The sequence below is a fragment of the Stenella coeruleoalba genome (assembly GCF_951394435.1).
Source record: "Stenella coeruleoalba genome assembly, chromosome: X".
NCBI classification, from domain to species: domain Eukaryota; kingdom Metazoa; phylum Chordata; class Mammalia; order Artiodactyla; family Delphinidae; genus Stenella; species Stenella coeruleoalba.
The window spans coordinates 28,963,182-28,979,587 of NC_137152.1; the positions used below are offsets into that span (position 1 = coordinate 28,963,182).

The 16,406-nt window shown below is 40.9% G+C and overlaps 1 protein-coding gene across 1 annotated transcript in view; it reads left to right on the forward strand.

Annotated features, from left to right (window-relative positions):
* Nucleotides 1-16,406, forward strand: part of SYTL5 (synaptotagmin like 5) — a 234,584-nt gene that overhangs the window by 172,459 nt on the left and 45,719 nt on the right. The window contains exons 8-12 of the mRNA XM_079909888.1: nucleotides 5,382-5,511; nucleotides 7,153-7,259; nucleotides 8,828-8,920; nucleotides 13,524-13,702; nucleotides 15,758-15,857. Of these exons, the coding sequence (XP_079766014.1) occupies nucleotides 5,382-5,511; nucleotides 7,153-7,259; nucleotides 8,828-8,920; nucleotides 13,524-13,702; nucleotides 15,758-15,857 (609 nt within the window). The remainder of the gene's footprint in view (nucleotides 1-5,381; nucleotides 5,512-7,152; nucleotides 7,260-8,827; nucleotides 8,921-13,523; nucleotides 13,703-15,757; nucleotides 15,858-16,406) is intronic.

The following is a 16,406-nucleotide window of genomic DNA, read 5'->3' on the forward strand; positions in this document are numbered from 1 at the left end:
AAGCTGTTCTTTTGAATGAATGAACATCTACTAGATTTTTTGATTAAGCAGGAAACTCCATATATATAGCTGACATCTATATTTAAGAAATCTTTATATACAAACTACAATTCTTTGATTCAGCCAGTATTTAATGAGGGCCTACTATATGCCAAGCCCTGGTCAAGCAAAGACTTGAAGGAAGTGGAAGAATTAGCCATGCAGGAGTCTGGGGCAAGGTTTTCATCCATGCTGGGACAGCACTGATATTCAGCAAGTACGTTACAGGAAGGTTGTTCCAGTCACTTTATGGCTGACCTCCATCTTGCATAGTCAGTGCCCTTACTTCATCAGTGTGGAAGAGATCTCTAATGCCCCTGGAGGAGCAGCCAGTGCAAAGATCCTGAGGTGAGAGCATACCTGGTGTGTTCAAGGACAAACAAGGAGGCCAGCGTGGCTGTTGTGAGTGAACGAAGGGAGGAGTACTAGGAAATGAGTTCAGAGGGGTAGTAGGGCCAGGTAGGGTCTTGGAGACCACCGTATGCACTTCGGCATTTACTCTGGATAAGACGGGGGCAGTTGAAGGGTTTTCAGCAGACCAGTGAGATCATTTGGCTTCTGTTTATACAGGAACTGGGGGCTTTTCTGAGAAGCAGCTGTAGGGAAATAAGAGTGGAAGCCAGAAGGCCAGTTAAGAAGGAGGCCATCGCATTACTGCAGGCAAGAAACTGAGCTTTGGAACAGGGAGATAGACATGGAGGTTGTGAGCATCCAAATATAGATATTTTTAAGGAAGAGCCAAAAGGCATTCAGACAGATTGAATAATAATTAATAAGTGTCTTTAAATACTTATAGTCTAAATTTGCTGATAAGATAAAAGGCATATTTAAACTTTTATCAATATTTATACTAAGCTTAGCAAGCAGTACGTCCAGAAAAGGGCACGCACAGTTGGTGATTGCACTCACTGCTTTGGCAACCTAACAAGGAATGGTATTCAAAATATTTAGCAACTGGTATGGCATGGGCACTGAGCCATCAGAACAGACCCTGGCGCAAGGTTGGGCAGCATCCTGGGGGCCCTTCCATGCCGTGCAGTATCCTGGATTGCGGGGAGAACTACGGTTGTGGAGGAGGGGAGCACAGGGAAGGGGAGATGGACTGGGAGTAGCTCTGTTTACCAACTGATACAGAAGTATTTAAAAAAATTGAACAGCTGGTACAGCTGTACCCATGGGTAGCAGCAGACTATCAGTCCAGTAACTAGTAAGTTAGTCAAGTTCGTTCTCAAAACAAGGCTTACCTTCCTAAGTACCGTCATTGGTGGGATGGGGGTGGGAGGGAATCACCCTTGTCATGTGCTAGTACCCTCAAAACTAACAGCCTTTACATGAATATTTCTTTATTTTTTTATTTTATTGAAGTATGGTTGATTTACAACGTTGTGTTAATTTCTGCTGGACAGCACAGTGATTTAGTTATACATATATACTTTTTTTTATTCTTTCCCATTATACGTTTTTTTTTAACATCTTTATTGGAGTATAATTGCTTTACAATGTGTGTTAGTTTCTAGTGTATAACAAAGTGAATCAGCTATACATATACATACATCCCCATATCTCCTCCCTCGTGCGTCTCCCTCCCACCCTCCCTATCCCACCCCTCTAGGTGGTCACAAAGCACCGAGCTGATATCCCTGTGCCATGTAGCTGCTTCCCACTAGCCATCTATTTTACATTTGGTAGTGTATATACGCCCGTGCCACTCTCTCACTTTATCCCAGCTTACCCTTCCCCGTCCCCGTGTCCTCAAGTCCATTCTCTACATCTGCGTCTTTATTCCTGTCCTGCCCCTATGTTCTTCAGAATCTTTTTTTTTTTAGATTCCATATATATGTGTTAGCATACAGTATTTGTTTTTCTCTTTCAGACTTACTTCGCTCTATATGACAAACTCTAGGTCCATCCACCTCACTACAAATAACTCAATTTCGTTTCTTTTTATGGCTGAGTAATATCCCATTGTATATATGTGCCACATCTTCTTTACCCATTCATCTGTCGATGGACACTTAGGTTGCTTCCATGTCCTGGCTGTTGTAAATAGAGCTGCAGTGAACATTGTGGTACATGTCTCTTGTTGAATTACGGTTTTCTCAGGGTATATGCCCAGTAGTGGGATTGCTGGGTCATATGGTAGTTCTATATTTAGTTTTTTAAGGAACCGCCATACTGTTCTCCATAGCGGCTGTATCAATTTACATTCCCACCAACAGTGCGAGAGGGTTCCCTTTTCTCCACACCCTCTCCAGCATTTATTGTTTCTAGATTTTTTGATGATGGCCATTCTGACTGGTGTGAAGTGATACCTCGTTGTAGTTTTGATTTGCATTTCTCTAATGATTAGTGATATTGAGCATCGTTTCATGTGTTTGTTGGCAATCTGTATATCTTCTTTGGAGAAATGTCTATTTAGGTCTTCTGCCCATTTTTGGATTGCGTTGTTTGTTTTTTTGATACTGAGCTGCGTGAGCTGCTTGTAAATTTTGGAGATTAATCCTTTGTCAATTGCTTCATTTGCAAATATTTTTTCCCATTCTGAGGGTTGTCTTTTGGTCTTGTTTATGGTTTCCTTTGCTGTGCAAAAGCTTTTAAGTTTCATTAGGTCCCATTTGTTTATTTTTATTTCCATTTCTCTAGGAGGTGGGTCAAAAAGCATCTTGCTGTGATTTATGTCATAGAGTGTTGTGCCTATGTTTTCCTCTAAGAGTTTGATAGTGTCTGGCCTTACATTTAGGTCTTTAATCCATTTTGAGTTTATTTTTGTGTATGGTGTTAGGAAGTGTTCTAATTTCATTCTTTTACATGTAGCTGTCCAGTTTTCCCAGCACCACTTATTGAAGAGGCTGTCTTTTCTCCATTGTATATTCTTGCCTCCTTTATCAAAAATAAGGTGACCATATGTGCATGGGTTTATCTCTGGGCTTTCCTTCCTGTTCCATTGATCTATATTTCTGTTTTTGTGCCAGTACCATACTGTCTTGATGACTGTAGCTTTGTAGTATAGTCTGAAGTCATGGAGTCTGATTCCTCCAGCTCCGTTTTTCTTTCTCAAGATTGCTTTGGCTGTCTTGAGAAAGAAAAACGGATATACCATGTTCTTGGATTGGAAGAATCAACATTGTGAAAATGACTACACTACCCAAAGCAATCTACAGATTCAGTGCAATCCCTATCAAACTACCACTGGCATTTTTCACAGAACTAGAGCAAAACATTTCACAATTTGTATGGAAACACAGAAGACCCCGAATAGCCATTATGCTTTGTTGTAGGATACTGGCTATAGTTCTCTGTGCTGTACAGTAGGACCTTGTTGTTTATCCATTCTATATGTAAGAGCTTACATCTGCTAACCCCAAACTCCTAGTCCATCCCTCCCCCAACCCCCACCCCCTTGGCAACTATAAGTCTGTTCTCTATGTCTGTAAGTCTGTTTCTGTTTCATAGGTAGGTTCATTTGTGTCATATTTTAGATTTCATATATAAGTGATATCTTATGGTATTTATCTTTCTGACTTCACTTAGTATGATAATCTCTAGTTGTATCCATGTTGCTGCAAATACAAGAATACTTTATTAAGCAACACCTAGGTTTCCCTAACAGAAATTCCCTACAACCGTGTATACATACATATATATAGGCAGTGTCTATATTGATCTCACTTTTGCATTCCAGCTGATCTAGGTGGTCTTTTCTAAGACAAAAAGAGACACAAAGAGAAATATTTTCTGTTGAATAGACTTAATACAGCACAGTACTTTATGAAACAGGTTTGCTCTTTCATGATGAAGGGAAGACCTATGTAGAATTAGATGACGATCGAGGTCACAGCTTCTCAATTTCTCCCATTTCTCAGCATCTCTTTGTTTCAGTGTTCTTGTCTGCCTTAGTATGTGAGAAGTACATTTTTAAAATGGAAAACTCTTAGAACATGAAAGTCTCTAACCTGTCCTCTGCTGTGATGTAACTTATTAATTTTAGGCTTCACATCCTGAATCTTCAGGGTATATGTTACATGTTCATCACTGTACAATATTAATTGGCCTGTTAGTGCTCAATATTAATGATACTGCAGGGTGCCAGTTTGAAAATTTGCTGTCAACGTAATTGCAAGTTGGTCTCGCTTCTTTGGAGAAATCCATGTGTGACCAACTTTTGAAGAGGTGTTGAAAACGGACCTATCCTTTTGACCTCCATCACAGTCTTTTGATAAACCTTAGTGGTCTGTAGCAATTAGAAAAGTTAGGAGCCAGATTCCTCCTGCTACAGGTAGTATGTGTTGGAGGATACTCAAAGATCAAAACCAGTCTATATTGAAGCTGCATAGATTTGCATGCTAAGGAAGTGAGTGTTCCATCTTTCCCGAATGAGTTCATTAACATCTCCTCAGTGTCTAAGGTATGGGGTAAAGTTAGGGCAACAAGAAGGGAGTGCCTTTCTGTAGGACTTTTGAAGGGGGGACGAAAGAGTCTCTCTTAGGTTCGATCATTATCACACCGTGGTATCATTTTCATGGAAACTTAACCTCAGCCCAGTTCTCAGAAGCCCAAAATTAGTTTTTCAAAACTCAAGTCAAATTTGGAATGATGCAGTTGTGAAGCCCCTGTGGGCACAGGCAAAGTCGGGACAGAATTTTCCTTTATAATGAAAGTAAGTGTCTGAATTCTGTCACGTGCACAAGCGTGTATTAGCAAGCAGGTTCCAAAAAAAATAAAATAAGTCACCTAGTCCTGTAAGCTGGGGAAGTCCCCATTCTTTATCCTTTTATGAACTTTAGTAAGTGCCTTGCATGAAATTTCATTCCCATAATGACGTAAGCGACCATGTTCTGATCATCCAGCTTACTAGATGAGAAAGGTGGCATGGTCTTCTGTTAAGTGAGGGGTGCTGGAAGGAAGGGGTGGTTGAGGAGAGAACGTGTTGACCGTGAGGACAAATGTGGGACCAAACAGAGTTCTAACCCCGAGCACTACTCTGAGGCTATGAAGCTTGCCAGATTCTTATACATAGTTCGTTTAAGTTTGGAGGTACTTGTATTAATACCAACTTTCCTGCTAACCATATGTTAAAACACTCACTCATTTTGTCAATGAATAATTATTTCAAACACCTTTTGTGCTAGTTAGCAAACCTCTTAGTATATATTTTAGAGAGTAATTATTGATAGTAAGTTTTAGTGTTATATGGACTCCAGATATCAGCTTGCTCCTCCTGAAGAGTAATAGACATAGATGCGGTTATACTGGTATATATTTATATGGAAGGATTTGGAAGTCAGTTACAGTCAATCTAACGGGTTTGGGTTTTTTTTTTTTCATTTCTACTCTGTGAGAAGGAGCACGGTTTTGAAAATTCCATGGATTTGGCTGCCACTGAAAGCACCTCCGAGGATCACACAAAGAGTCATCACCGAAAAACTTCCGGCGCACCTTCCATAGCAGTGTCCACGGCCTCCCTCTCCTCAGGTGGGTATTTGCCACATGACTACTGTGTTGTAAACAGGAATAAATTGGGTGGAGTTGACTCCCTTGTGTGGCATTAAATGGATGTTTCATGCCTTAGAAAATAATCATTCATGGAGGGAGGCCCACTCCATAAGAACTGCTGAAAAGCCTCTTGCATTCCATGCAAAATCCATGAATCTTGGATTTGGCGGGAGTATACAGTATACAGTCATCACTGCCAGGTGTCCGAGCTATACCAAATGTCAGTAGAGGAGTGCAGGAAATAGAGCTGGGCCATTTGATACGAAAGATAAAGACACATGCCCAGAGTTCAAGACGATGATAGTTCCATTGATATGGGCGTCAGAAGTGCCCTGTATCTTGACAGATTAATCATTATTCCATGGTTTAAATAGAGTTCTTTGCAAGCAACGTTAAGGGATTATTAATAACCCTTTTCATTTGTATGACACCTTCAAAAGTATCATTTCACTTCAGTATCACAACAACCCTGTGAAGCAGAGATTATTTATGTTGCGATTTTGTTACCTACAAATAAGGAAACTCTTTAGAGAAACATGTCATAATTAGGAAGTTTGTGTCCCACGTGTAGATTTGAAATCATGACAAAATCCTCAACAGAAAGAAATTGCCACTTACTTGATGATATTTACCTAAAGCCCAAGGCTGGATTCTCTGTGCTGAGTTGGAGAGCCTCTCCCAGCCAGGTAGCTCTGAAGGGTTGTCTAAATGTTTATGCTTATTGTTGCATTTTGTTCAGGACTAGAAAATCGGTTCACCCGTTAAATGAAAAATTTTAAAGTAGCCAACCTCATAGAGTGCATTTCTACTACTTCTACTCAATAGCTCCTGTGTTTGGAGTACATACTCTGTGTCAGGTGCTATGCTAAGCAGTTCTGTGTCATTTATCATTTCAAACTTAATTGCTCTCTTGCTGTCTTCAGTCTTTCTCATTTATAAGCCACTATTCTATCTCAGCAGTGCTTTGACATAGAACTGTTTTATGGAAATAAACTGTGTCTTGGTAAGCTATCCACAGCATTACTGAGTTTTGCATTGTTCTTTATATTTTTAAAAGCAAGAAATTCTGCTCATGAAAGAATGTTCTGGTGCCTAAAGAAATAGAACTTCCTCTCAGTTTCCCTACAGCCACTCCCTTTTTGTGTGAAGGGAACTTGCTGTATCATTTCATTGCATTTTATGTCAGATATGGAAACACAGTAGATTCTCTAAATATTTAAATAAAGAATGGTTAATGTTTTATTTTTTTGGTAAGCTTAAGGTCCCATCCTGTGAGAGTTTTCCAAAGTGTATGAGCAAAGCAGAAACCTTAAGCAGCTTAAAACATTAGTATTTTATAGTAGAGCATTTGCCCTCCTATGCTCAAAGGAGAAATGAACACATCAGTGTTGGTAAGTCAGTCCAAGGAAATTTCAAAATACTGTTAAAAAATGGAAGTATGAAAAAAAAATGGAAGTATGTTAGCATAAACAGCACGGAGTTACTGACTCTGTTGCTTTCATGACACTGTCTATGCCCTATGCCGAGAAAGAATTGGAATAACGATGAAACATTCACAATGAAAAGCGAACCCTTCTAACAAAACAAGATGATTCACATCTTTCCTTTTCCTTCCTCCAGACCGGAGTCGATCTGAGTTAGATTTGAATGGGTCATTTACAGAAGACTTAGAGGATACTGTAAGCCTAAGAAGCAAGTCTGTCCCTGGGACTTCAGACAAAGACTTGGTAAGTTGGGTGCGGGAGAGTCTAATGATCATGAAGAAAGGGCACAATCTTGTTCCAAACCTGTCCACTTTGAGGTGAGGATGAGTTGAGAGTGAAGTGAGGATATACAATAATTTCTTCCTATTAGTCTTCACAACTAACATACAAAAACAGCCAAAGAATAATTTAGAAAAGGTAACAGGTGGGTGGGGTGGTGGTGGGATGAATTGGGAGATGGGGATTGACATATATACACTAATATGTATAAAATAGATAACTATTAACCTGCTGTATAAAAAATATAAATAAGATAAAATTCAAAAAAGAAGGATTGGCGATAACAAGTGTTAGTGTGGATGTGGAGGAAAGGGAACCCTTGTGCACTGTTGGTGGGAATGTAAATTGGTGCAGCCACTATGGAAATCAGTATGGAGGTTCCTCAAAAAATTTGCAAAATTTTGAACTACCATATGCTCCAGAAATTCTACCTCTGAGTATTTATCTGAAGAAAATGAAAACACTAACTTGTAAAGATATCTGCACCCCCATGTTCATTGCAGTATTATTTACAATAGCCAAAACATGGAAACAACCTAAGTGTCCATCAGTAAATAGATGAATGAGTAAAGAAGTGGTGGTATATGTATACAGTGGAATACTATTCAGCTACAAAAAAGAAAAATCCTGCCATTCGCAACGACATGGATGAACCTCTAGGGCGTTATGCTAAGTGAAATAAGTCAGAAAGACGAATACCACGTGACCTCACTTATATGGAGCATCAAATAAAAGAGAATGTAATTCCAACAGGATGCAAAATATTAGTTTCACATGTGGGGGTGAGAGGAGTGCCAGGGAAGAGAGGAGAAGCAAAAAAAAAAGTGTCCATGATTTAAAAAAAAAAAGTATGCATGATATAATCCATTGTGTGTGTGTGTGTGTGTGTGTGTGTGTGTGTGTGTGTGTGTGTGTGTATCCTACCCATACCATCAAAAATTTTTTAAGTTTGATCATTAATGTTAGTGGAGATATATGTTTTTTATATTACTTGAAATTTATCTACATTGCTTAAACTTTTTGCTATAAAAATGTATTACTTAAATAACCAGGAAAAAAACAGTGGGGGAAGAAAAGTAGAATCTGGGATTTTGGACAAGAATCTAGTATCTAAAATAGTTTATTCTATTGGAGAGATTTTCAGGATACATTTCCCCATTTTGACGGTATATATACACACACACAAATGTGCCCCAATTTTTTAAATTAAAAAATAACTTTAAGTACATTGCTCAAAGTGAATCATTTTAGTGAGCAGGGAGGTAGTTATTGAACGCCGAGGTCTGTGTGATTCCAAATTTCGTATTCTTTCCGTAAGGCAAGCATCCCTAGGAAGGAGACCCCAATCCTCTGATGGTGCAGTTCAGGTACCATCAGAGTGGAAGGCAAAAGAGAAAAACGTAGGAATGGGGTGATTTCTAGATATTTGTATCTGATTTTTCAAGTATTTAAGAAAGTGGTTTTTTAAGTGAAAAGACTTTCTAGGAAAGAAATAAACCAAACCACTGATATTTTTTCCCATCCTTCCTTAGGACTACTTGGAAGAGACAGAAGAAGGCATTGATGACTTAGCGTCCTCTCGGTTTTCTGCAAACACCCACAGTCTAGCAAGCGGCCTGTCAGCCGTAAGCAATTCTCTAGCATGCACTGGAAGAGTCTTCCTCCGGTGATTTTCTGTGCATTTCCAAAGGAGAGAATAATGTTCTTCAAAAGCGCGTGATAGTGATTTAAAAGTCATTATAGTCTCCTGCTTGCTCTTTGTCCACAGAGTAGTTTTCACTCAAATTTTGTGGTGGCTTTTCCTAAGGCTTCTGATTCCTTCCCTCTCCTACTTTAAAAACCTCTCCTCACCCAGGTTGTTTTTTTTTTTTTTTTGCGGTACGCGGGCCTCTCACTGCTGTGGCCTCTCCCATTGCAGAGCACAGGCTCCGGACGCACAGGCTCAGCGGCCATGGCTGTCGGGCCCAGCCGCTCTGCGGCATATGGGATCTTCCCGGACCGGGGCACGAACCCGTGTCCCCTGCATCGGCAGGCAGACTCTCAACCACTGCGCCACCAGGGAAGCCCCTCACCCATGTTTTAAAACCTATCACTCCCTAGTTCAGGGTCTCATCAGCGGAAGCCTATGAATTATCTCAGTTCTCAGCTGTTAAATTTCCCTGCCACCATTCTCTCAACTCCCCAACTATCCTCCACTCTACCGCCAGTCACTTTCCTAAAACATGTACCCAAGTAGGTTTCTCTCCTACTCACACATCAAGTCCATAGCTTTCCACTGCCTGCGGAATAAAATCCCTTCTTACTTTGGTGGTTGAACCCTTCTTTGAGAGAGCTTTAGGAGCTCCCGTGTCCTTATACCCATCTATATGCCTACAAGTCTTGTCTTTGCTTCTCTGATTTCTGTCTGTTGCTCTAATACCCTTCTTTCTTTTGACCTTTGGGTGGCTTCCTTAAAGAATTCTCAAGCAGGCTCTGACAGGAAGTGGACCTACCTAAGTGTGCCTGACGCTGACTCAGACACTGTGAGTGTTCATGCTTTTCCTTTTTTCCAACCACACTTCACAAAGTTCATGGTACAGGGACTCTAATTAGGTAGGCAATTTTTCCAGCATTTATCTCTTTCTGGCTTGTATACAGTTAACCAGAGGTTCTCTTTTAAAGGTAAATAACATGATCGGAATCCAGGTATTCCAAAGAAAGAACATTTGTTAAACATTAGAATCTGAGGAACAGTGAAAAGATACATGGTCTAAAATGATTTACCACGAACAAGCCGCCTTTAGAGTAAACATCTCTCTTTAACTCACAGCATTGGCTTGGTTAAGAGCGTAAAGTTTGGTTAGTAGTAAAATTTCTGTAACTTCTTCAGTTTCTCCCAAGCGTCAGCAGTTGTGGGTTCTTAAACTGTCTTTTCTATATATGGATGTCGTGCTTACAGAGGACCCTCTTTGAAGAAGTGGCAACAAAGGAATGTGGTGTAGATACGAGTCAGTGATACAAGGAGGCAGTGAGGTACGGTGGAGAGGTCCTCAGACTAATAATCTCGAAATCTTGGCTTTATGTTGTCAACAAAAAAATTAATCAGTCGGTCTAAGAAAGAAATGGGAAATTTTATTGGAGCCCAGTTGGGGATTATAACCCAGAAACAGCATCTCCAAAAGCTCCAAGAACTGTTCCACCCTTGTGAACTCAAAGCACAGTTACCTAAGTTTTTTGAGACAGAGGGCTGTCCATTAAATGATGTATTATTGACAATGTATACAATTCAGATCTAAGTGTCATCATGCCCCCTTACAAGAGCAAGAAGGAATGTTATCTTTTACTGAGTTTCTTATTGATGCTAGGAGAACGTTGCTTTCTGTGGTTGAGCAGTTATTTCTGCCAATGGGGGAGGTCTGGTCGATGCATAATACAGATACACAATGTACAGTGTGGGGAGAGAGGAGGCCAAAGGGTAAAGAAGATTTTTTATGTTTAAATTTTTCTTATCTTGCCATAAAATACGAATTTTATGTCACAGTCTCTTGGCACTGCCAACAATTTCTGTGAGCGAGACTTTACTTATATGTAACATGAGGGGGTTGAGGCTTATTCTTGAAGTGCTTGAAGCTCAATGCATGGTCCGTGGACCAGCAGTATTGTATCACCTGGGACAGAGACTAGAAAACGCTGTCAGCTCACAGAGCCCCTAGTGTCTCAGTGATAATTTCGTAGCACTCCTAGGCCCAAAGTAATACCTGACTAGCCCATTTATTAAGTAGTTAGCTTGAAAAACAAATTTAATAAGTACTGGGGTCCTAACAACTTAGTAGCCGTTTGAAAAAATAATATACATAACTTGAAAGAAAAATAATATTTTTATTCCAGTCTTAAATAGCCCCTGATGGGATGTGCGTGCCTGATGGGCACTACGTGACTTGTCAGATCTTGGAATCTGATTGGGTAGCATCATTTTCATTTCCTGTTCCCCGTTGATTTTTGTGCAATACTTGCTTTTTGTCATAGCAACTGCCCCAAACTCAGCTTCACGTAGATAGGACTTCATTGAAAAGAATAAGGTGGAATTTAATGTTAATACTGTGAACCACTGTTCGTAGTTTGCATGGTGTCTGGTAGCCGTCGCTGTGTTTCCCTTGAAATTTTAAAATATCCTGCTTTGCCCCTGTGAGTTGGCTCTGCTGCTTTGGGATGCCGAGACACACAGTTTGGGAACTGTGGACCTAGGAGTTTGTTAGAAAAGCAGAATCTCAGACCCCCCCGGGACTGAATAGATCAGAATCGTCATTTTAACGAGATCCCCAGGTGACCTGTATGCAATTAAAAAAATATATATTTATTCATTTTGGCTGCACCGGGTCTTAGTTGTGGCAAGTGGGATCTTTAGCTGCAGCATGTGGACTCTTAGTTGCGGCACGCATGCGGGATCTAGATCCCTGACTAGGGATCGAACCCAGGCCCCCTGCATTGGGAGCGTGGAGTCTTACCCACTGGACCATCAGGGAAGTCCCAACCTATATGCAATTGAAGTTTGCAAAGCACTGCTCAAAGACACTTGCTATCATGAAAATTTTGATGTTTTGTTTTATGAATAAAAAAGATGAAGTAGGTCACTCACTGGCTTTCTTTCAGTTTTAATCCCCACATAATTATGGAATCCTTGGTTTGCCCTTGCCCTTGACTTAAGCTTGGAATAGATACTAGCCACATCACCCACTTCCTGTTTTTTGATCAGTCTCTACTCTGAGCAATTGGAGGAAGGTAATGACTTTTGTTTTATGTATAAACAAAAAAGTATAAAAAGTAGGAAGTCTAAACTCTCTTGGCACTCACCATAGTCCTTCCCAGTGGTTCACAGACAGGCTTTTGAAACTCCTGGGTCACTCCTGAAAGCCTTCCAGGTGGCCTTTTGTGACAGTCGTGTTGCTAAGACATAGAGTTTGTGCTGCTGGTCTACAGGATAATTTTGTTACATTTAATTTAAAACATGTCTCTTGCTATTAGTGTGTCATCAGAAACTTCATTCATTCTGGTACATTTGGATAGAGTTTCTTTTTACATTTTAATTTTATTTATTGGTTGCTGTGTTATTTTCTTCTTCAGTGTTCTGTTTTGTGGGTTGCTATTTTATAGATGCGTACAAAGCCATGGTCTTATTACTACCCATGTGGCTGTACGGCTGCTCAGGGGGGAGCCTGACAGCTATGGGCATGTGACGTTCTCCTGGCATGCCCTTGTTAAAGATGCAGTTTTGTTACTGAACCGAACTTGGGTCTGCTCGCCTGGGCACGGTCAAGGCAATCTGCTGACACCAGATTGTGGTGAAGGAAAGTACAGTGTAGATTGTAAGAGCACCAATATAAGGAGGACAGGCGGTTGGTGCTCTGTAAACCCCAGAACTCCCCAAGGGGTTTCAGCAAAGCATTTTTAAAGGCAGGTGAGGGCCGGGGGTTGCAGGGTGTGTGATCAGCTTGGGCACAGTTCTCTGAGTGGTTGATGGTGTGCAGTCTTTAGGCTCCAGAAGGTCTGGGGGCCACGTGTTCATGGTCATCAAGTAGTTAATGTCTTCCAATTTGGTGGGAGTTTTAGCATCTGTAAAACAACTCAGGAAGTGTGCATCTGATACTCTTATCCGGGTGCTTCAGAGAGGAGCTATAGCAGAGGATATGGGGGCGGGTCTGTCCTGGGAAGGCCCCATAGGGTCTTGCTCCGTTAGAGTTCTGGCTTCCCAGAGACTGATGGGGTACTCTAGGTAGATGTCAGAGACAGAGGCTTGTGGCTTATGCTAGCACAGAAATAGGAAATGAGTTTTTCTTTGTCCTGGTCAATGCATTCTAGACCTTGAAGTAGACTGACCTTGAGTCTACCAGTGAAAAAGGAGAATGCTGCAGGGATGAGGAGAAGAGATATGATGGGAAATGCCTCAGTGACCCTGTATTCATTAGAAGCAGTGAATAAACACAGGGTATTCACTAACCCGAGAAGACAGTAATGCTTCCCCTCTCAGCAAGTTTCCTGACTTCCTTACTAATGGTCCTAGCTCTTGTCCTTTTTCAGGCTTGGATTTTATACAATACCAGAAAGACAAGCGATTTTTGCTTTCTTCCTTTCACCCTAAACTTCCCTGCTCGTTATAGACAATGGGAACTGTAACTGAATGAAGGGAGGTAACCTCTGTGAAGAGATCACTAGCATAACACTAGATGCCTCTCTTCATCTTGCTTATTTCAGACCAGCCTGAACAGCATGATGAGTGTTTACAGTGAAACAGGAGACTATGGCAACGTGAAGGTCAGCGGGGAAATCCTTCTCCACATCAGCTACTGCTACAAAACTGGCGGGCTCTACATTTTTGTCAAGAATTGCAGAAATCTGGCCATAGGAGATGAAAAGAAACAGAGGACAGATGCGTAAGCATATACCATATTCCTCAGACTATTTCGGTCACTGCATATGTGAGTATGTGTGTTTGTCACATGTGTGTTTCTTTTTCAGAAGCGTCTTAGCATTCCTCTAGATTCAGAAGGTTGATCGTCACTTTCTTCCTGTGCCAAACTTCTAAATATTCTTTGATGTGCATGTATAATGGTTGCATTTGTGGTTACCTGATTTGTACTTTTTTATTTTATTTTATTTCTATTCTATTTTATTTTATTCTATTCTATTTTACTTTATTGTATTGTATTGTATTCTATTCTATTCCATTCTATTCCATTCCATTCCGTTCCATTCCATTCCATTCTATTCCATTCCATTCCATTCCATTCCATTCCAGCACTGCACGGCTTGTGGGATCTCAGTTCCCCGACCTGGGATTGAACCTGGGCCACGGCAGTGAAAGCACCAAGTCCTAACCACTAGATGACCAGGGAACTCCCAGATTTTTAAAAAGCTATTACTCAGTGTGACTCAGGACTGACAGATTTGCAGTTCACACAGAGGCAGCTCTTTGAGATAGAGGGCTGACACATTGGCACACCCCAGGATGTATAAGAGCATCCTGTTAATTTTTGTTCTGGGAAACACTCCAGAGAAAATTACCAAGCTGTTCACCCAATTGAACAACTTGAGAGGGCAATTTTGAAGCTCTCAGGATTTCAGGGACGAGCCCAGGAGGGCAAGGATGAGTATAGCACATTGGAAAGAAGCTAGGTACAGAGATATGCCATGCCTTCCCAGGACCACTGCCAGGTTTGATGATTCACTAGGAGGACTCACAGGTCTCCACACATAATCAGCAAAGGGAAAAGGCATATGTGGCAAAGTTCTAAAGAATCCAGGCTTAGGCTTCCAAGTATCCTTTCTCAGTGGAGTCACATGGGATGTGCTTAAGGTGCTTAAGTCCTCCAGCAACGAATTGTGCCAACACATGTGAAGTGTTGTCTACCAGGGAAGCTCATTGAGAGACTAACCTGGGCATATAACAACAAATTCCCAGTCTCCCAGAAGGAAAGCAGGGGTTCAGCAGAAGCCATATTATTTCCACAAATATTTTAGTCACAGTGAGCCACTTATATCTGTTCTGGGAATGACGAGAATCCTCCTGAAATCCAGGTTCCCACATGCCAGCCAAGAGCCGAACTTGTAAGCAGGCATTTCTAAGGAGAGCAGTCTCAGACCTGCTGTTCACCTTTTCTCTACATAAAGATGACCTAGGTTCAGTAAACAACTCAGCAAAGCTGTTTCCAAATTAGACAAACAGATGGATTCTGAGTACAGATTGGTCCACTTACCTCCTCAGCTAAATATCAGAGAGCTTCAGGACCAATACCATCATTTAGACTAGCATGGAAAGGGATCATCTAAAGCCCATCCTGAAGATGTGCTTCAGGACTCTGGTAGCATCCTTTCCATTTCAATCTGTACATTTCTGAGTCTGCCATGATGCTTCGCTCCAAGAGACTCCTGGGACCGCTCAAGGCAAGGTATTGGGTAGAATTGCTGTTGTGATTTCAGGTTGTTATTTTTCATTTCCTCTTTGCACCATTTTTCTTCATCCATCCATGGCCATTGACTCTACCCATCAGAAGTCGTGACATCTGAGTGGAGAGGAAAATAACCCCATATTTTGTGAGACCATTGATCATAATAATAGATTACATTTATTGAGTAGTATAATATGTCAGCTTCTTGTACGTCTCAGCTAATTTTATCTTCACAATGCCATACGTAAGCTCTTGAGTTCACCGAAACCAGTGAGGCCTGGAGTGATTCAAACCCAGCTGGCTTGACTCCAGAGCCCACACCCTTTACCACTCGACTTTACTGCTTCTCTCTTATTGAAGGTCCAGAGTTATATTTCAAGGTGTCCTGTTATGTAGACAACATTCCCTTTGGTTCTGTCTCTTATACTCACTAGCCTATTCCCTTTGCCTCTTTTATTCACTGATGTCCCCGAGCATTTCTTGCAAAGTAGATGTTTCCCAAGAATTATTTTCACTTCTTTATTTTTTTACCATCTACAGTTATGTCAAGTCATACCTTCTTCCTGACAAGTCTAGAAATAATAAGCGCAAGACCAGAATCAGAACAGGCACCAATCCAGAATTCAATGAAACACTAAAGGTAAGGAAATATTCTCTCAGAGTAACTTCAGTGATACAGTTTACAGCCTCATTGAAACTACAGAGGATTTGCATGTCAAGGCTTATATGTATTTTAGCAAAGTAGAATTTGAATCAATTAGTGTGATACCCTTGGCTTTCTGTTTCTGGAAAAGAAAAATGTAAACCACTCTTAATCTGTTTTTCTCTGGTGCTCCTGAAATTGCACCTTAAGTAGAGACAATCCAGGAAAATTACATCGGACCTGATACATCCTGTCAAAAAGTATGTTTCACCCTTGGAAAAACTGTGTTTTTTCTAGTTTCGCCTAAAAGAAGTTTGTCACAGTTTTGACAGTAACATAGCAGGTCTGTACCCACTCACTGTTCTGCTAACACAGCGTGAAGATGTGCTGTTTCTTGTAAGGGTTTTGGAATTTGGCTAAATTTAAGCATGTGGTTAGTGAACAGTGGAGATGCAGGGCTGGATTCCAGAACTCTCAGAGACGGTGGCCCAGATAAGAGATGACCCAGGCCCCAATTCTAGAGAAATGACTTTTCCCTATAGGCTT